General features: G+C 45.3%; 2 protein-coding genes across 2 annotated transcripts; one reads left to right on the top strand and one right to left on the bottom strand.

Moving 5' to 3' along the window:
• Positions 1 to 356: 356 nt before the first annotated feature.
• DDX27 (DEAD-box helicase 27) lies at positions 357 to 6,630 on the bottom strand. Its single transcript, XM_040079857.1, has 21 exons — positions 6,477 to 6,630; positions 6,253 to 6,387; positions 6,091 to 6,150; positions 5,656 to 5,806; positions 5,240 to 5,286; positions 4,998 to 5,084; positions 4,102 to 4,207; positions 3,838 to 4,011; positions 3,372 to 3,522; positions 3,119 to 3,218; positions 2,869 to 3,010; positions 2,641 to 2,794; positions 2,445 to 2,526; positions 2,192 to 2,369; positions 1,941 to 2,047; positions 1,693 to 1,798; positions 1,502 to 1,596; positions 1,280 to 1,406; positions 963 to 1,047; positions 699 to 773; positions 357 to 569 (listed from the first exon to the last, which is right to left on the bottom strand). Exons 1-21 carry the CDS (start codon positions 6,570 to 6,572, stop codon positions 554 to 556), a joined length of 2,274 nt encoding a protein of 757 aa, XP_039935791.1. The 5' UTR covers positions 6,573 to 6,630; the 3' UTR covers positions 357 to 553.
• Positions 6,631 to 6,686: 56 nt separating this feature from the next.
• On the top strand, positions 6,687 to 20,036 carry ZNFX1 (zinc finger NFX1-type containing 1). The gene is made up of 13 exons (XM_040079856.2): positions 6,687 to 7,114; positions 7,817 to 9,793; positions 10,586 to 10,717; positions 11,144 to 11,289; positions 11,491 to 11,634; positions 12,051 to 12,168; positions 12,409 to 12,653; positions 12,771 to 12,910; positions 13,225 to 13,379; positions 14,024 to 14,169; positions 14,514 to 14,624; positions 15,339 to 15,434; positions 17,512 to 20,036. The coding sequence occupies exons 1-13, from the start codon at positions 7,060 to 7,062 to the stop codon at positions 19,936 to 19,938; spliced, it is 5,892 nt and encodes a 1,963-aa protein (XP_039935790.1). The 5' UTR covers positions 6,687 to 7,059; the 3' UTR covers positions 19,939 to 20,036.
• Positions 20,037 to 20,138: the final 102 nt, after the last annotated feature.

The raw sequence follows: 20,138 nt of genomic DNA on the forward strand, positions 1-20,138 counted from the left end.
AGACAGAAATTAACAGTTGGTCTGTGTTCCTTATAGGAATTAAAGCATAGCAGTGAAATTTAACAAGGTTGACGAAAAAAAAAAAAAACAGAACAGATTGGGAAAATGGAGGTTGTAAAAAAACAAAGAAACCATCTTTATGACAGGTAGTTTGAAAAACTTTTTCTCCCTACTATAGAAATGAGTTCTAAACCATAAGAATCTTTTTTCAGCTCTATTAATTATTTGAGATCACAGAAGTATATGAGCAAAACTTTGTTCAGTTTTTGCCTTAAACATTACTTACATGAATTAGAAAGGTGTAACATATTTCAGCTCTCAGTTGTTCTAGCTATCCATAAAACACAGTCAAGATCTTAAAAGAAAAATAATCCTTTATTTAATAGGTTGCTACAGATGTTTTCACAGTCTTCAACCAGGTAATTGACAAACATCCCAGAGCTATTCCACAACTTGAAGAAAAACTTCAATTTTACTGAGGTTGTCTCCTTACAGTACTACAAAATCCAGGCCCTGTACAGTACATCTGAAATTACCCATTTGGTAATAGTTCTTACTTTCTCTTATACCTGAAAGAGAAGACAATAGGAATGATATTATTCATCAGCTCAACTCTCAGTGACAGATGAGGAGCAGCACTGAGCATTTTCTAGGCAAAAAGCCTCCAAACTTGAACAGTAACGTCAAGGGAATTATACCTGGACTTGGATTTGAAGTTTCCTCCTTTCCTGCGCTGGGCAATACCCAAGCGTTTTCGATCTTCAAATGATGGGCTTTTGAGAGAGAGGGAGAGAGGTCAGACATGTCACAGAATTATATCAGTAGGACAGGTACTTTCCAAAAGAACCCTGCCCCAGTTTCAGAACATTTTCCCCCAATATCAAAATATCCCTGAGGAAGTACAGAGATGCAAATTCTCATCTCCTGCAGTCTGCACTAACGTAGACCTGCTAAGACCTTACCCAGCACGGTACTGCTTCAGAGCCTTCCTGCTCGTGTTGGTGAGCTCTTCATCAAACACAGACACTTTTTTCTTCTTCTTGGGACCTAACAAATAATAATCAGAACATTGATTGCAAACAGAAGGTCACAGCATCATCACAGTACTTTTGAACACAATTAGCCTAAGGATGAGGCAAATGACTGCAACCATGGATCCTGGGCCAGCACTTGTGGCCATTCCTTCAAAGATGAATGCCTCCCTCTATACAAACTAGATTAATTTACCTGTTTCTAGCAAAGTAAGTGGCATAAAGTAAGTTAGCTGTAAAAAGTATACCTGCTGGTGCTGCTGCTGCTTCCTCTTCTGGCAAGGCTCTGGCTCTCTTTGCTCGGCGATTCCTCTTTGCCAGCCGCTCCGCATACATTTGAGATTTCAAGATCTCGAACTGTGACCTTTCCTCTGGCTGAAAGGTGTTAAAATACAAGTTTTGGTGAAGTTTTGCTAAGGGAAAACTATGATATTCTGCCCAGGGTCCCACTTGTCCACAAATTAACTCACTGTCATTTGGGCTTTTTTCTGTGTGTCCTTTACAAATTTCTTCCTTTTCTTTTTCCCTCGTAATGCTAGGTCAAATTCCTGCAGGGCTTTAGCCACTGGGAAAGAGAAACAGAACAAAGAACCTCTTAAAGCATAGAGCAGAGGCCAGCTGCAGCTATGGAATTTAACATGGCAACAGCATCATGACTCACATTTCTCTTTCTTCCTCTCCTCACGAGTCTGGAACCAGCTCCGCTCCAAACTCTCAGTCCCAGTCTCTTTTTTTCCTGTCTCCAGCTGCTTCTTTGCCTTGTTGATCTGTGACAATTCAGGCAAGATGTGAGCTCATGGTAGCTAAAAAAATTCTCCTCTCTTCCCTTTCTAAAGTAGGCAGGTTAAGTACACTTAGGCTAACCTCATAACGGACTATATCACACCAGATACTAAAAAAATTGCTTACCTGGGCCTCTGACTGCTGCATCTCACGTTCCTCACGCTCCAAGCAGAGAACTGCGTAGATATCTTTCTCTAGATTCTCAATCTTCTCCCGAAATTTCAATATGACATCTGAAAACAATACCATATGAACACTGGAGGCAGCTCATGTGAAATCCATTTTGCTCTTCAGTACTTCCTTTAAATGCCCCTCTGTACCACAATATTCCCTGTGTACTCTCTCCAGCTCTTTACCTCAGTAAAGGTACCACATACCTTGGGGGAGGATTCTGGCTTTCACTGCTGTTTTAGCAGTCTTGACAATCTCCTTGAGCATCTTGCGCTCTTCCTCACCCACAAGTGAAACTGAACGCCCAGCCTTGCCTGCCCTGGCTGTCCGACCCACACGGTGGACATAGTGTTTGATGGTGTTAGGCATGGTAAAATTGATTACCTGTAACAGAAACAGTGTTAGTAGGGAAACGACATGAAAGGCTTCATTAAAAAGCTCAGCATTTCAAATACTCACTGTTTTAACACCTTCAATATCGAGCCCACGTGCAGCCACATCTGTAGCTACCAGGATATCGATCTGCTCATCCTTAAAGCGCCTGAGCAGAGAAAGCAAATGCATTAGGAATGAATGTAGCCATCTACTTCCACCCTAAAACTTCCAACTTGGAACTTCTTTTTAGCCTAGGCTGGCCAACTAAGCCTGCTAATACCTGAGTGATTCCAGCCGCTGTGTCTGAGAGAGGTTCCCATGAAGCTCCCCAACCCGCAGGCCCATCAGTCCAAGCAGGATGTGCATGCGGTGAGCTTGCTTCTTGGTCTGGGTGAAAAGCATCACATGATCTTGGAACGTTCGTGTCAGCAGAGCTAAAAGAAAGTTCTCTCAGAAGCCTGTTCCAGAGTCACCCACTGATTCCAGCTTGTCTTGGCTCATCACTAACCTGTTACAATGGCTTCCCGGTCCCCCTCCCGGTTGGGTCTGATCCGGATAAATTCCTGCCGCAGGAAAGGCGCGACATCTGTGTTGCTGTTCACAAAAATTCGGACGGGATTTTTCAGGGAAACTGAAGCCAAATCTTTCACCTACAAAAACAGGTTAAGAAAAAAAAGTCCACATGATTTCTGGTAAAAGACCTGACAAATTTCCATTCAACTTCCTGCCTCAGTATGTTTCTCAGCAGCTTGTCTTACCTCCTCCGTCATTGTGGCAGAGAAAAGCATTGTCTGACGGTGGTGGGAACACAACCTGATTATTTCCTTCATCTGTTCCTCAAAGTATTCATCCAGCATCCTACGCAGAAGAAGAACAGCAAGGTAAGGCTTGCTTCACCTGGGGCTGGCCAAGAAACCTTAGATAAAGCAGGACAACAAGGACAGCCTGATAGCCTGGAGAAAGGAAAGCAGGAAACTGCCATGTTTTTCATTGCTGTCCTGCTTACCCTACCTGTCTGCTTCATCCAAAATCAGCACCTCAACACTGCTCAGGTGGAAAGAAGGGCAGTTGTGGAGATGATCAATCAGTCGCCCAGGAGTGGCAATGAGAATGTCCGGCCCTGAGCGCAGAGCAGCTTCCTGAGTCTTCACATCCAGGCCACCTGAAAGAGAGGGAATACAGACTGTGTGCCCGAGCACACTGCAGCAGAGTACAGGGATTCTGATCTTCACTTGTCTGAGGAATGAGAAGCAGCTCAGATAAAACCAATTCAAAAATAGAAATGACCCTGTAATTTCTTTCTCAGAAACCAATAAACAAGTACAGCACGATATTGGAAAGCAAGATTTCAAACCACAATGTTATCTACTAGAAGCGTAATAACCATACATCCTCCAGTTTTACAACACAGAATTCCCAGTTCAATATAGTGGTTTACAATGAGCTGTACACCTCATATAAATGACTGAACACTCACCTACTGCCAGGCAAGTTGTGACACTGCTGAACTGTGCCAGCTGTTTAGTGACAGAGTGCACCTGAATACCCAGTTCTCTTGTTGGCACCAGAACCAGTACACGTGTTATTGGAGCCTGACGAGGTTTGTAAATCAGGCGCTCAAGCACAGGCAAGATGAAGGCAGCTGTTTTACCTGAAAAAAAAAAAAAAAAAAATTAAGAAGGGTTACCAATTATTGTGAATAGCTAATTCTCTGTTCCTAGTACCCTGCTCAACCCCCTACCTGTCCCAGTGGCAGCACAAGCACAAATGTCCTTTCCCAGAAGACCCACTGGGATACAAGCCTTCTGAATTGGGGTTGGTTCCTTGAAGCCAAGAGCTGTGATTGCCTACAAAGGAGGGAGAGCAATTAAACTCGGTCTCTGGAATGGCCACACCTGGAGCGTTGCACCCAGAGCTGGGCTCATCACCACAAGACACATGGATGTACTGGAGAGAGACAAGCAACGGGCTAGGAAGATTATGAAGGGCTTGGGAGCCCCTCACATCTAGGGAAAGGCTGACAGAGCTGGGACTGCTCAGCCTGGAGAAAGCTCAGGGGGAAACTTGTCAATGTCAATAAACACCTGATGGGAGGGTGGAAAGAGGATGGAGCCAAGCTCTGTTCAGTGATGCTCAGAGACAGAGGCAATAGGCACAAACTGAAACACAGTAATGTAAGTAATGTATGTGCTTAGCTCGCTCTAAACACCAAGAACCACTTTTTCACAAGGGTGACCAAGCACCAGCACAAGAGGTCCAGAGAGGTTGCAGCCTCCAGCCCTGGAGATATTCAAAGCCATCTGGACAAGTTCCTGGGCAGCAACTCTAGGTGGCCCTGCTTGAGCAAGGGTTGAGCAAGGGTTGGCCCAGATGACCTCCAAGGTCCCTTCCAACCTTGCTGTAACAAGTCTTGCTCAAGATGGCGTTAACGCATTCAATCTTTAATTGACACAATCAAAGAATAGTTTCCATTAATCTATAATAACAGCTCCTAAAGGACTATCACACTAGCTCCCAAATGATTTCCTTGTGAAGAGAGGATGCAAAGTAATGAGAAACTTGACAGTTCTAATTGCTGGCAGGGAGGCTGTACAACATTCTTCAGAATAACATGTAATAAATCAACTAGGAAAATACCTTTAGCAAAGGTCGTGAAAGATTCATGTCCTGGAATGACAAGTTATCATCATATTGAGAGGCATCTTCAAAAAATCTCTCTGCTTCCTAGAAACAGGAACAACAACAAAACTGGAACAACATATGCAGCAACACAACGTTATCAAAGGGCTCTGGGCTGATTTTTGAGCTACTATTTATTAACCAAAGCAAATTCCTCAATAAGAAATGCTGGAGGAATTTGACTGGTCTTTAACACTTACCACTTCTCCCTTTTTAGATCTCTTCTTTTCCTTCACTTTGACCTTATCTGCAGAGAAAGAGAAATGTGACAGAAATTAGTAAGCACAGTTAAATCCATAACAAGATGCTGTGAACTATTTTAACCTTGTAGCCTCATACTTTTTGCTCTCAATTCAGATATTGAGGGAGAAGCCTCAGAAATAAGCAGAGGCATGTAATGGAGCAAAACTGCCAAGTAAATATCCTTGTTCAGGGATGAGTTCAATTATGGCCACCATTCAAAATAACCATGAATAAAATCAGAAGAAATGTTGCAGAAGGCAAACAAAATATAAAAGGCTCTTGCCCACTCTCAGCAAGGCTTCACTTCAGACTTTTCTCCAGTGAGCCAACTCTGTGTCATATTCTTTTCCATCTCAGTGTGTACTGCTGATACCTGCTTTTGTGAAGATACTTTCATCATCCAGTGAATACTCAGACTCTGCATCTTCTTCATCCCTACTGCAATCCTCACGCTCCTTTTTGGTTTGATCATCTTCAGCCTCTGCATCTTCATCTTTCACTTTTGCTTGTTTAGCTTCCTTTTCCTAGGAAAAAAAAAACCCAAAAACCCCCCCGAAAATATTTAAAAAGAAAGGATGAGAAAGCAACTTCAATCCTTTGTGAGTCTGTGTTTGTTTTTATGAGCCCATTCACAAATCCATGCTTTTGCATAACTTTAATCACTAATAATTCTGCAACCTCATCCATTCAGCAACACATCACGTGTGGCAGCAAACCAAGACGAAGTGATGAGCTGCAGCCAGAGCACCGTGGCTGAGGGAATGGCCAAACATATACCAGTCTTTTCAGCAATGAGAAAGACCCTGACCTGGAGCTTCCTTTTCTGTCTCACTTTCTCAATCTTCTCATCCAGCGTCGTAGCTGCTTTCTAGGCAGAAAATCACAACAGGAGATCTGTAAGAGGAGCCCAGGAGAGCAGCGGGCTCTGTGAGCTCTGACACCGCAGCTCCATCCCGGCCTCAGGCCTCACCTTGCCGCGGAGCTGCCGCAGCGCCGCCGTCCAGGCATCCTCCCCGCCGGCCTCCGCCTCCCCGAACACGAACCCGGCGTTGAAGGCCCCGCGGGAGGGTCCCCGCCGCCTGGGGCCGGGAGCCTGGCGCAGCACCTGCGGTAACACCCGTGAGCAAGGACCGCGGCCCGGCCCGGCCCCGCCGCACCGGCCCGGCCCGCGGCTCCCCGCCGGCCCGGCCCCACCTCCTCATCCTCGGAGTCGTCAGATTCGGAGTCCACGGGCACCACATCCCCCTCGGCGATGGTGCCCACCAGGCCCAGGCTCTCCAGCGTGGCCATGGCCCCGAGCCGGAACCCGCGGGACACGCGTGCGCTGGGCCGGGCCGGGGGCCGGGCCCGGGCCGGTGGGCAGAGCCGCGGCTGCCTCCGCCCCGCACTGCCGGGAAAGGAAACCGAAAGCGGCCGTGCCAGGGTGGGACGAGCGGTGGTGCGATGTATTTCCCATCCTTTGAATTTCCCCTCTCCTTCTCTTCGCTTGCCCTTCCCGCGGGAGGCGGAGAGAGAAGGAGAAGCTCCGTTTCGGAGCCGCTGCCCGCCGGTGACGAGAGGCGGGGGCTCTGCCCACCGGGCGGGACTTGCGGGGAACTGGAAAGTGAAACTTTGCGGGGAACTGGGAAGAGAAGCGCTGGTCGGTGTCGGGGCAGCTCCCGGGCTGTGCGGGCGGCATCGCCCGTGTTCGGCCGCAGCAGCGCCACGGTCCCCAGCGCCCAGCGCTGCCCTCGCCCCGGAGAGGTGGAACAGAGCCGGAGCAGTCCCCAGCCGGGCGATGGAGGGTCCTGGGCAGGAGCCTCACGCCCGACGCGCCCGAGGTGGAGCGAGAGGTGAGGGTGCCTCGGGGAATGCGGGGCGGGAGGGCTGCGTGTGGTGCTGGTGCAGGGGGATCCGCTGCTCCCCTGCCTGCGTACAGCGAAATTTTTTCTCGAGGCTGTTTCAGCACTTTCTTATTTACTCTAGGAGTCTGTTCAGGGCCATGATCTGTTGCAGTAGCCTCTGGCTATTTGTTCCTGCTAGCAGTCAATTCTTCTCTAAGCGTCCTGTGGGGAGTCTGACAAAGGCTCTATGGGCTGTGCTTCCTGCTACTCCGAGAGGCTGGGTGTCGACCAGAGGCTCCATGTTTTGCGGGTGCTATGTACGGCCAGTCCAAGTCAGCTGTGGCGTCCTCGTCATTATTTAACTCATGACTAACTCCCGAGGAAATGCTGTCCTGTGCAAAAAAACTTAATCTTTCACCTTCTTACTTCTGCTTTCAGTTCTGTGGAAAGAGGTTTTGTTTTTAGTGTCTTCGTAGCTCAAGTGAACTCTAAGCATGGCGCTGTCTTTAGGGGGTACAATTGAGATAACAATTTAAAAGTCTGCGTGCAAATGTAATATTTTTTAACTTGATGTCAAATGCTCGAAATATGCTATCAGGTCAATATGCTCATTCATCTTTGTTGGGAGGCATGTTAATTTGGTTGATTTATAATTAAGGAGTGTACTTTTTTTTTTTCTCCTTTTTTTTTTTTTTTTTTTCTTTTTTTAAGGGCATGCACTTCATTTGGACACTGGCTTTATAGGAAGAGGCAAGCCCAGAGCAAATAATGCACCAGGCCAGGCACCTCAGTTAGGGGAAAACCTCCAAGACAGTAATTATACTCTTGGGCAAAGAGAAGAGAGGCTTGATGGTTGGAATTCAAACATTCCTCAATCAAGTAAGAATAAACCAAGAATCCAAGGTGAACAGGCCAACAGTGAAGCCACAGGATTCTGGACTAAACAGGAAAATGAGGGAAGAAGAATGAGGTATCAAGGTGGGAAAATACAGGAGAGGGGCAGAGGACCCTGGAACGAGCAAGAAAATGCATTTAGAGGAAGAAGGTCTCAGCTTGGACAAGCCCGTGAGAGGACCAGAGGACCCTGGAATGAGCAAGAAAATGGAGGCAGGGGAAGGAGGTATCAAGGTGGACAAGCTCAGGGAGGAGCTAGAGGGAAAAATGAAGGTGGCACGTGGAGGATGCAACGTCGGGAGAATCCTCATCTCTACCAGAATGCTACCCCACATGGTGCCCACCACAGTGAGCAGCCTCGGCAAGCCAGAAAGATTGGCTATAAAATCCTTGAAAGTCTCCTCGAGAAAGACCCCTCAGAAGTTGTCATCACACTTGCTTCCAGTTCAGGGTTGAAGGAACTTCTTTCCCAAACAACTATGAGCCGCAATTTCGTTCAGCTCATTTGCCAGGTGCTTCGAAAAGTATGCAGTTCCCGAATGGATAGGCAGAGTGTCCAACACATTCTTGGAGTTGTGAAGGAGTCCAACTTTCTCAAGATCTGTCTGCCACAGTATGTGTCTGACATGGTAACAGAAGTAGTTCCTGCTGTACGCCATGAGTACCCTGAGCATATCAGCAACATCATTTTACTTCTTCAGCATCTGATAAATACTTTCCCAGCCAGCTCTGTGCAGAAAATCTCCATTCTTTTGACAGTCTTGACAGCATCCATAAATTCCCTGAGAGCTTTTGGTGTGGACATCACAGAAGAGATAGAGACGAATCTCAATAAAGTCCAGATGCTCATGCAGCATCTGCAGGAGAAGAGACGTGAAGGCACACTGAGGGCTGATAACTGTACCTTTATGCAGTCTCAAGATGGGCAAGAAGGCAGCTATCGTATCATGAGCATTTATCCAACATATGATGAGATACATGGTAATCAGAAACCTTTCCTACGTCCCAATTTTGTTTTTGGAAGATATGAAAGCACCGGTATTTATCTTGACACCCACTTCCGACTTTTGAGAGAAGACTTTGTAAGGCCTTTAAGGGAAGGTATCATGGAGGTTTTGCAGAACCTTCAGGACAGAAATTTGAGAAATAAAAAATTTGATGATATCAGGATCTACTTTGATGCACGGATTATTGCCCCACGTTGTACCTCAACTGGTATTGCTTACAAGGTCCAGTTTGACACAAAACCACTGAGGTTTGTACAGTGGCAGAATTCTAAACGATTGCTATATGGATCTCTAGTCTGCATGTCCCAAGATCACTTTGAAACCTTCCTTTTTGCTACTGTTTCTAATCGTAATGCTGCAGAACTTGTCAATGGCACTGTGGAGCTGTGTTTTGATGCAGAAAGCCAGCCACTGCTGGCTGAGGTTCAACCCTCAGACTCTTTCCTCATGGTAGAGACAACTGCCTACTTTGAAGCCTATCGGCACGTGTTAGAAGGGTTGCAGAAAATGAGGGAAGAAGATATCCCATTCCAGAAGTACATTGTGGAATGTGATGCACAGGTGAAGGAGCCGGCATACCTGAGAGAGGATACTGCCTACAACCTTGCACCCTTGATGAATCCTTCACGTGAAGAGAAGTGCCCTGACAGCTTGAAAAGTGTCCACATTCTAGATCCCAATCAATGGCTTTCAATGGAAGCTTTGAAATTAGATGAGTCTCAGATGCAGGCATTGAATCTTGCTCTCACCAAGGAGCTGGCTATTATCCAAGGACCTCCTGGCACTGGTGAGAAATATTTGCTTAAAGGCTCTGTAATTTAAGAAGTTCTTGTTAATTCCCCCATCTAGGGAGTTTAACTTCAGAGAAAGCCAGCTGTCCTGTCTCCAAAGTTTAAGTGCCTAATTGATGCCTGAGTCAGTAGTTGGTGTGAGCTGTGGAGACAGTTAATATCCTCAAATACCCACATCTCATCTTTGCCCACCTAGATGCAAGTAGACACCAACAGCACTGTTGGCTGTGCTTGTATATTGGGGGGAAGAGGTTTTCAATTGCCTTTGAGAACATGGTCTCTCTTGCTATGCAGCACTCTCCTATTTGTCTTCGCAGCATGTTAGGGCTTTGGGAGCATTCAGCCATGAACCGCTGTGTGAATAAAGTATTACAAGATGAACTGTAATTGTTTTAAATGGTACCTGAATTTAACAAGCATCAGTGCTCCTATTCTACTAGTATGTGGATGTTTCACATGCAGCCAAATGTCATGTATGATACCAGTATCAGTATCAGGGTGGGCTGGGGGATGCAGTGGGGGAGAAAACCCTGTGACCAGGTCTGGTGTATTATCCAAAAAACAACATTCTTTCAGACCCTGGCCTTGCCCAACTACAGGCCAGAAAGTCAGCGTCATGCTACTTGGTCTACATTTTGTAAGCTAGTTAATCCTGGGGTCAGTTCTCTTGATACAGACTAGATTGGCAGCCTAGAAAGAAGTCTTATATCTGTTTTTGATAATTTCTATATTTCAAGGCATTCATAGAGGGTGTATTACCCTTTTCTGATTCTGAGCTTGTCTTGCAGGGAAGACTTACGTGGGTTTGAAGATTGTTCAAGCTCTCTTGACTAATGATCACCTGTGGCAAAGCACCCACCAGAAGCGTCCCATCCTTGTAGTCTGCTACACTAACCATGCACTGGATCAGTTCCTAGAAGGTAAGAGTAACTGCAAGCAGGATGGGGGTAGAATCATAGAAGGGTTTGGGTTGGAAGGACCTTCCAACCCACCTGCCATGAACAGGGGCACCTTCCACTAGACCACGTTGCTCCAAGCTCTGTCCAGCCTGGCCTTGAAGACTTCAAACAATAGTGCATTTACAAATTCTCTGGGCAACCTATTGTTAGAACCTGTAATTAGAAACTATACTATAACTTTTACTCTGCTTATTGTATGACATGATAACCTGCATTTTGGTTTGATTCTTTTTTGTGACTCTAGCCCCATTGATAAAGATTAATAAAACTTCACTTGGAGCAAACCACTGTAGGATTTCTAGTCAAAGGGTGTTTTCCCTACCTCTTGTCCTACTGCTGAAAAATGAGCTTGGCCCTTAAGTTCTAATATTTCTCTTTCATTCACAGGAATACTCTCATTTCAAAGAAATGGGATAGTGCGTGTTGGAGGCAGGAGTAGCAGTGAAGCCCTGCACAGATTCACCTTGAAGGAGCTGAGGAAGCTTACCTACAGATTTGACTTCCCAAACTACCGCCCTGGAGACTATGAAAACGTATGTGTAGACCTCCTGGGAGATGCTGGGACTGGGTTGCCTGTGCACTGGAGGACATAATAAACCTCCCTCACACCTGGCCTTTCACCTTGTTTTATGCTGAATTTGGCCTCTTAATTCTTCTGTCAGTTTTTTGTCCTGCTGTTAGTGAACTTTGCTTCTCTGAGTGTGACACTGCCTCCCTTCTCTTGTTATGAGCAGATAATGAGTGAGATGAAAATGGTTGAGGAGAAGCTCCTTGAAGGAGCGAAGCGGTTGGAGTGCACGACATACGGAGTTCTGCATGAGCGCTACTTGAAACCACACATGGCGCCCCAGCACTGGGCCAGCCTGGTGGCAGCTCTGGTGAGAGAGGTCCCTTTCTTCTGAGTCAAGCAGTCCCAGTGCATGCTCACCATCCTTTCTGCTAATGGGCCTGAGGTTCCCCCAGCTTACATCTTTTTAGCATCATTTGGTTACTGGGAAACTATAGGAGTGAACAGCAAGCTGTGCCAAATGACAGTAATCTGGACAGGCAGGGCAAGTAGGGGCTTTGAATTTTGTTCCTTTAAAATGCAGAGATTCTAAGTGATCTTTAGCATGAAGATGCAAGTACCCAAAGGAAAGCCTCTTAAACTGAAGGGAAGGAGGGATACCCTTTCTGAAGATCAGGGGCTGCTTGGACTTTTTAGCACTGAGGGTGTCTTGGGAGTGCTGCTTTGGCATCACTCTAAGATTCTAAAGTGCAATAGGTCTGGCTGACTTGACTTTTCTTGTATTAGGAGGACACTGAGTTTTACCACATTGGTTCACGACAGTCAGTGATTCTGGAATGGCTGGGACTTGGTGTATCTGCCTTCACTCAGAATGCTGCAGAGAATATTTGGGCTGAAAATCCAGGTAAAACAAACAAAACAAAAAACCCCCAAACACCAAAAAAGCACCTACCCCCCCCACATCCTCTACAAGTGTGTTTACCTAAGCAGTGTATGTGTGCCACAAAAGAGACACTGCTACTTAACAGGCACAGAGTGATACTGTGAGGGAGTGGAAAGAAGATTAACCCTAATTTCCATGTAGTGGTCTGACTGCTGCACTGATAGAGTGGCAGTGGCTTCATGTGACTGGTTACTCTCACAGGTGGTCAGCAGGAAAGAGAGGAGGAAGAGGAAGATGAAGCAGAAGAGGAGCTTTTGGAGGTTCCAGAGATGGCTGATCTGATTGAAGCTGAGAGAGTGATTGAGGATGAAAAGATAGCAAACTCTTGGAGGAGGAAGGAGGAAGATGACAGAGCTGTTCATGAACTAGCCAGTACCATGTTGGCTATGAAGCTGGACCAAGAAGCTGGAACAGCTCAACCACAACAGGAGACCATGCAGTGGGAGGTAACTGCATGCATTAGCATGATTATGTAAAGAATAACATTGGGATACTGATACGAAAGAATCTTCGTGCTGTAACTGCTTATTGGGGCGCTTTTTTTTTTTTTGTTTGTTTTGCAGGTAACTCCTCACCAGAGGAGAAAAATTAGGCAGAAGATAAAGGTGGAGCTTCTTAAACTGAACACAATGACAGAGTTAGAGGCCAATGCTATTCAGAACGTGTGGCAACTTGACCTGAACTCCCGCTGGAGGCTTTACAGGTGACAAAGATATTTTGCAGGGCTTGTCAGGCAGGTGTTTCCTAGGATCATTCCAGTGTGCAAACTGTGTCAAGCTATGATGTTTCTGCCTGTATCTGTTCAGCTTCTTGTTTGAACATGTTTGTTCTTACCTTCCTTGTACTGCATGGGAAGCAATGTCATGCCCTGCGTTTGTACATGTTCAGGACTAAGCATAGATGGTAATAATCTATTTCCCAAAAGACATGGGGAAAGTTTTGAACTGAATCCACTCAGAACTTGTGGATCACCATTCTGTTTTCCTTGCAGTGTGTGATAATGGCTTTTCTTCCCAGGCTTTGGCTGAAGACTTACCAGGGTTTTATTCGAGAGGACATTCTGGAGCATGAACAGCAGTATCAGGCAGCTGCAGAAAGACTGGAAGAACAGAGGCTGGAACAAGATCTCTGCATTCTCAATAATGCCAGAATTGTGGGGATGACAACTACAGGTGCAGGGCAGTTGGGAAGCAAACCAGTATTGTATTGTTTCCAGTTATGTTTAAAGAACCTTTTTGCTGAAAGAATAGAATCGTGCTGCTTCACAGCCTGGGTCAGGCTCTGCATTAGTCTGGAGTCTTTAATCTCTGACTCCCTTTGCAAATGGGGCTGTCGTGAGAGTTGCTAATTTAGTAGCACGAGCAGCTTCTGTGCCCTTTTGCACTCCCCCTGTCTCGAGTAGCATTCTTCTAACAGAACTGCACCACTTGTGCCTTAGCAAGGCACAGCTAATACCTGTACTGCTATTGCCACAGCACCTTCTGGAGATGGTGATGCCAAGGTCAGTGTAGTATGCCCCTTTGGAGAGACAATTTAAGCTTATTAATGTGTGTAGAACAATGTATTGAGTGTATCTTCTGTCTGAAGAGAGCATTGAAAGGAGGGGCAAGGCAGGCATAGGACTAATCCCCACCTGTCTTCCTTAATAACTCTTCATATAGAAGCCACCCCTGGTATGGTGCTGAATTTAGAAATGGGGAATCTTGAAAAGAACCCCAGCCTTTTCTGAGACAGAGCCTACTCCTCTCTGTGAAAAGTCTTGCCTTACTGCTTGAATGTAGTTATATCCTAAGGTTTATCTTCTGTCCTTGCTCAGGTGCTGCAAAATACCGACGGATCTTGCAGTACATAGAGCCGCAAATTGTCATTGTAGAAGAGGCAGCAGAGGTGCTTGAGGCTCACACCATTACTACTCTGAGTAAAAACTGCCAGCACCTCATCCTCATTGGAGATCACCAGCAGGTAACTTTGGTGACTAACATCTCTATCTGCTGTGTTAATGAACCAAACACTGTGTGGGAAAATTGCCAAGGCTTGTTGTTCCCCAGCTTCCACAGATACCAGAGGTCCTGTCTCCTGTAGTTTTAGAGTAGAGCTCCGGTGGGGCTGGTGTTTTAGTTTTAACAGATAACAATTTTACATGTGCTTTGATTGTGACTCTGTCTAGCTTTGATACATAGCACTTCTGCAAGAATCCAGTCTCTGGCTTTTCAGTGGGCGATCATTCACAGAAAATGAGAGTGAAAAATCCTACTTACACATAGGAAAAGTGCCAAAACATGGACCTCCTATCCCTTCTCTTTCAGTTGCAGCCTAGTGCAAATGTATATGACCTGGCCAAGAACTTCAGCCTTGAAGTCTCTCTCTTTGAACGTCTCATCAAAGTGGATTTCCCCTTTGTCTGTCTGAAGTACCAAGTAAGAAAGAGCTATAAAAAACTTCATGGCATTTATATTTCGGTTGTTTTAAGTTTGTAATACACTTAAGTTTATATTTCTACAGTAAGAACAGCCTAAAAGAAAATAATGTACTATCCAACTTCTGAAAAGAGTGGTAGGAGCTGTCAAACTGACACAGAGTTCCAGCATATTTTCAGTTATTTAGTGATACTGTGCACAACACCGTGTTTCTCATGTTTTTGTGTGAAGAACATGGTTTATTGTGGCAACTGAAACTTCCAGAACGTTGCAGAGTGAGCACAATTCTTCTCAGGCTGCTTCCTGCTAAATTGCTGTAATCATCTGTCTTGGTGCCCAGGGAAGTTAATTCTACCACCAGCAGTCCTGCATTAAAGGCACCTGGAAGAGCTCATTTAGTAGTCAGGGTGAAGTGCTGGCTTTTGTTATCTATAAGTGTACTTAGATTTGCACTGAAACTGGCATTATTGTACAACAATCTTACCAAGAGATTTTCTTGAAGATACTCTGCTACTACCGCTTCTGCAGTTGGTGGTGGTGTCAGCAATGGGGTGAGGGAGAGTAGGGATTGGGAAGTGCTCCCTTCTTGTCTCTTACTGAAAAGTCATCCTTGTCTTGTATTCAGCCACTGTCTGTACAGTGGAACAAAAGAATATTGACAGGGAAATAACGATGCTCCTTCCTCAAGACCGATAAAACTGTTTTGTCTTTCAGCACCGCATGCGCCCTGAAATTGCCCAACTTATCAGTCCTCATATATACCAGAAGCTGGAGAACCATCCCTCTGTCCTGAAATATGAGAATATAAAAGTGAGTTTTCAGCAATACAAGTGGTTGCTTTTGTCCCCTGTTACTGGCTAAATGACTATCTGTAAAATATAGTGTTCAAGGATTTCAAACTCTTAGGTCAAATTCAGTTATTGAAATTTATACCTGAATCAAGGAATTGTGCAATATAGAATTAGGTAAGTAATTTGTAGTTCTTCTGGCATTAGTGATGGTGGACAGTGGAAATGGATCCAGTAGCAATGACTTGGAAAGAGCATTAAAAAATGGAAGGGGGAACAAATGAGTTGTGTAGTTTGAAAGCTAGGAAGAAATCTTAAATGAAAGACTTAAAGCATAATATGTGAAACTCCAACATAAACTAGGTGACAGGATTACTGGAATGCTTTTCCTTGGTTTCTCCGTTTGGGCATTTTACCAATAAACAACATCTGCAAAGAAAATCTATGTGGCTTACAAGTATAAAGTAATCACTTATTATCTAACATGCACAATAAACAGCCAGAATTCAGTAAGTTATTAGAATGCTTGCCTTGTGTATCAGTCAGAAGTGTCAGTCTTTGCTTCTTCCTTAATGGTCCTGAGTTTCCATCTTAACACTCACTCCCTATTTTCTATTTCCTCACCTTAGTCAGGACTTCATGTATCTCTATGTTGGTGCTTTTCTTGCATCTTTGAACCATTAACAATTGTTTCTCTGTAATCTTCCCTTGCATATCTTGCATAGCCCTTTTCTGCAGACTCGCTCACAGCTCTCTGTCACAACTGAACTATTTTCCCAGAAGTCTGAGCCAAGCTTACACTTTTACACTGATGGCCTTGGATCTCTGAAGCACAAGCCACTGAATACCCTGGGAGAAAGAATGGAGGCAGTTGCAGAAGTAGCATTACAGTATCTTAGACTATGTAAAACTGTTTTCATAAAAAACCACAGTACTAATAAGTTAAAAATTCTTTAACTGGATGAATGAAGCATACTGAAAACTATAGCAGAATGCTGAAGTCAGACAAGAGAAAATTAATAGTGAAAATTTAATTATTAGAATAAGCTATCTGGGAAAGTGGCAGATCCTCTATAGGTATCTTGAAATTCAGATCAAGTCTTTGTAGAAGACGATTTAGTTAAATAAATTAGAAACCTAAATAAGCCCCCTCCAAAATACAGCCAACCAAAACTGCAACAAACAAGAAAAATACCACCTAAACCACACAATTTAAGAGACCACAGTTTTTTACCCCATTTCTTCTACAAGATACCTTCTGGAGAATCTTGTGGTTCCATCTGGCCTTAAAACAAACTTGAGATACCACAAGGCATCAAAATTTAATCTTTCCAGCTAGTACAATAACCAATGTAGGTGATGACTGAAATAAATTCTATTCCACTGGACACTTGGCCAGTATGGACACCTTGGAATACCAGAGATCTGTGTTTGATCTACAAAAACTGTTCTTCCCTGTTAAAATCAGTCTCTGGGTTTTGGCAGGCAGGACAATAATTTCTTATGGGTAGAATAATTCCAGTTAATAGGTAAAAAAATTAAAAGCCCCTGCTAACTCAAGGCAAATAGAGTTTTTGAACAGGTGAGCAGTCAACTCTACATCCCATGAGCTGCTAAGTGACAACTGGAGTCCTAGCATTCCTAGTTTTTTCTAGTGGAGAAGAGATCTTCCTTGCTGTTTTGTTTTTATTGCAACAACAGAGGAGGCATGTTAGAGGCAAGTGCTCAGCCTTGTGCAGTGGTATCTTTTCCCACAGGGCCAAAACAAGGCATTGTTCACACCATTAATATGCTTTGAGAAGTTACTAAAACTTCATGTTTTCTTTGGTATAACCTGGAAAGGTACAGTAGAAACATCTCTGGAAAGATAGGGAATAAAATCACCCACAGGAACTGATTTCATATTAGGATGCTGAAATATTACTAATAAGCTGAAATGGGAATTTGATTAATAACCTATGGAAATCTAAGAGGAAATCATCTAAGTACACAGTAACTGCGTACTGTAGTCAACTCCTTAAAAGTCCTCAGGAACATGGAAACAGGCTGGGGCTACAGAAACTAGAATTCTCTCTCTGACATCTTTTCTCTTTTTTCAGGGTGTCTCAACTAATGTCTTCTTTGTGGAACATGAGGTTCCTGAACAAGAGATCCAGGAAGGGAAAAGCCACCAGAACCCACACGAGGCCCACTTTGTAGTGGAACTGTGCAAATACTTCTTGTGTCAGGGCTATAAACCTTCTCAGATCACCGTTCTCACTACTTACACTGGACAGCTCTTGTGTCTGCGTAAGCTCATGCCAGCAAAGACCTTTGAAGGTGTGAAGGTTCATGTGGTAGATAAGTACCAGGGAGAGGAGAATGATATTATTCTGCTGTCACTGGTGCGGAGCAACAAAGCAGAGAGACCTGGGTTCTTGCAGATCCCTAATCGGATATGTGTGGCATTATCCAGAGCTAAGAAAGGTCTCTATTGTATTGGAAACATGAGAATGCTTGGCAAGGTTCCTCTCTGGAGCAAGATCATTCAAACACTTGGGAAGAGCGGTCACATTGGCCAGTCATTGGAGCTGTGCTGTCAAAACCACCCTGAAATCAAGACACAGGTATCGAAAGGTGAAGACTTCAACAGAGTCCCGGAGGGAGGCTGTACTCGTCCCTGTGAGTTTAGGCTGAGTTGTGGACATGTTTGCACAAGGGCGTGTCACCCATATGACCCAGAGCACAAAGACTACCGGTGCCTGAAGGCTTGTCAAAAGGTACTTTGTGCAGATGGGCACCGCTGCCCAAAGTCATGTTATGAGCCCTGTGGAAAATGCATGGTGAAGGTAGAGAAAAGTATTGCTAAGTGTGGTCACAAGCAGATGGTGCCATGCCATATTCCACCATGGGATTTTAGCTGCCTAGCACCTTGTCAGAAGATGTTAAAGTGTGGACACCCGTGCAGGAATTTTTGTGGGCAGCTATGCACAGTGCGGTGTCCTGTATGGGTTACAGCCACACTGAAATGTGGCCACGAGCAGAAAATTTCTTGCTGGCTCACTAGCATGGGATATGAGGAGGCTGTGAAATGCGAGAGTAAGTGTTCTGTCACACTGGCATGTGGTCATGAATGTTCAGGTTCCTGTCATACTTGCTTTGGAGGAAGATTTCATAAGGCATGTGATAGCCCTTGCAAGCGCATCTTGATCTGCTCCCACAGTTGTCAAGAGCCTTGTACTACAGAATGTCCTCCTTGTCAGAAAGAATGTCAGAACTATTGTATTCACAGTAAGTGCAAAAAGAAATGTTGGGAAAGCTGCGTTCCTTGTGCTGAGCCATGTGAGTGGCAGTGCCAGCACTACCAGTGTACCAAGCTTTGCTCTGAGCCGTGCAACAGGCCTCGCTGCAATGTTCCCTGTGCTAAGATGCTGCCCTGTGGTCATCCCTGTGTTGGACTGTGTGGAGAGCCCTGCCCAAAGAAGTGCCTTGTTTGTGACCACGAGGAACTCACTCAGATATTTTTTGGCTTTGAGGATGACCCAGATGCTCGATTTGTACAGCTCGAAGACTGTGGCCATGTCTTTGAGTCACAAGGCCTTGACCACTATATGGATGAAGATGATGATGTCGTCAAGCTGAAGGTATGCCCTATGTGTCAGACACCTATTAGGAAGAATCTGAGATACGGCACCAGTGTGAAAAGGCAAGTGGAGGAGATAGAACGGGTGAAACAGAAAATCCAAGGCCCAGCACAGGAAATTGAGTCTAACAGACAGAGATTGCAGGCTGCACTGACCCAGAATGTTGTTCTGAGGAATAATCTCTGCCATAAGTATTTCATGCTGGAAGGTAAACTAAAAGCTTCTGCTCTCTCCGCAAAGAGTATTGGATTAATTGAGAACCTGCTTAATTTCTACGAACGTGTAGCAGACCTAACTCATTCTATGAACAAAATTGATGAGAATGAAAGGAAGGGGCTGACAAAGAGGCTGGAGGAAGTGCAGGAGTGGCTGGATAAGAAACGCATCAGTTTTACAGAACAGGAGCTCACTGACCTGCAGTCTGAGATCCAGAGACTGACTTACTTGCTGAACCTCTTGGCAAGGTGCAAAGCAAGTAGGATGATACCCACAGACATTGCAGCAGAGATTAACAGTGTGCGTAAGATCCTGGAAGGGACAAAGAAATTCACAGAGGAGGATGAGGCTGCAGTGAAGGTTCACCTGAAGAAGATCAATTCTGGCCTGCCTGTGTCAGGGCTGGGGATTTCTGAAGCTGAGCGGGTGCAGATTGTCAGTGCTATTGGCTGTCCCCGTGGCCACTGGTTCAAGTGCAAAAATGGACATATCTATGTAATTGGGGAGTGTGGGGGGGCAATGCAGAGGAGTACATGCCCTGAATGCCATGAAGTCATCGGCGGCACGAACCACACTCTGGAGAGCAGCAACAGCCTGGCCTCGGAGATGGACGGGGCAACCCATGCGGCCTGGTCCGATGTAGCCAACAATATGCTCAACTTCGAGGATCTCCGTCGGCTGATGTAGTGGGCTGTGAGCCTCGCTTCTTATCACAGATGCGCACACAGGGGCAGAGCCCCTCTGCTTTCCCCGTTTGCTTGCTTATTAATAAAGTGTGTAACTGCGAACCGGACTGTGCTGTTTCTGTGGGGCGGGGGTGTCTGTGGGTTTGTGGCTGTCTCTGTGGGGCGGGGCAGTCTCTGTGGGGCGGCGCTGTCTGTGGGGCA

This window comes from Hirundo rustica, chromosome 16, assembly GCF_015227805.2.
Source record: "Hirundo rustica isolate bHirRus1 chromosome 16, bHirRus1.pri.v3, whole genome shotgun sequence".
NCBI classification, from domain to species: domain Eukaryota; kingdom Metazoa; phylum Chordata; class Aves; order Passeriformes; family Hirundinidae; genus Hirundo; species Hirundo rustica.

Bases quoted from the DNA above. Each gene is read 5' to 3' on its own strand.
- ZNFX1 (XM_040079856.2), top strand. From the start codon at position 7,060: ATGGAGGGTCCTGGGCAGGAGCCTCACGCCCGACGCGCCCGAGGTGGA. The intron at 9,794-10,585 runs GTGAGAAATATT...CTTGTCTTGCAG, and splicing joins CCAAGGACCTCCTGGCACTG to GGAAGACTTACGTGGGTTTG. The intron at 14,625-15,338 runs GTAAGAAAGAGC...TTTGTCTTTCAG, and splicing joins TTGTCTGTCTGAAGTACCAA to CACCGCATGCGCCCTGAAAT.
- DDX27 (XM_040079857.1), bottom strand. From the start codon at position 6,572: ATGGCCACGCTGGAGAGCCTGGGCCTGGTGGGCACCATCGCCGAGGGG. The intron at 4,208-4,997 runs GTATTTTCCTAG...CCTCCTTTGTAG, and splicing joins TTTCACGACCTTTGCTAAAG to GCAATCACAGCTCTTGGCTT. The intron at 3,523-3,837 runs GTGAGTGTTCAG...CCTCTCTTTCAG, and splicing joins CACAACTTGCCTGGCAGTAG to GTGGCCTGGATGTGAAGACT.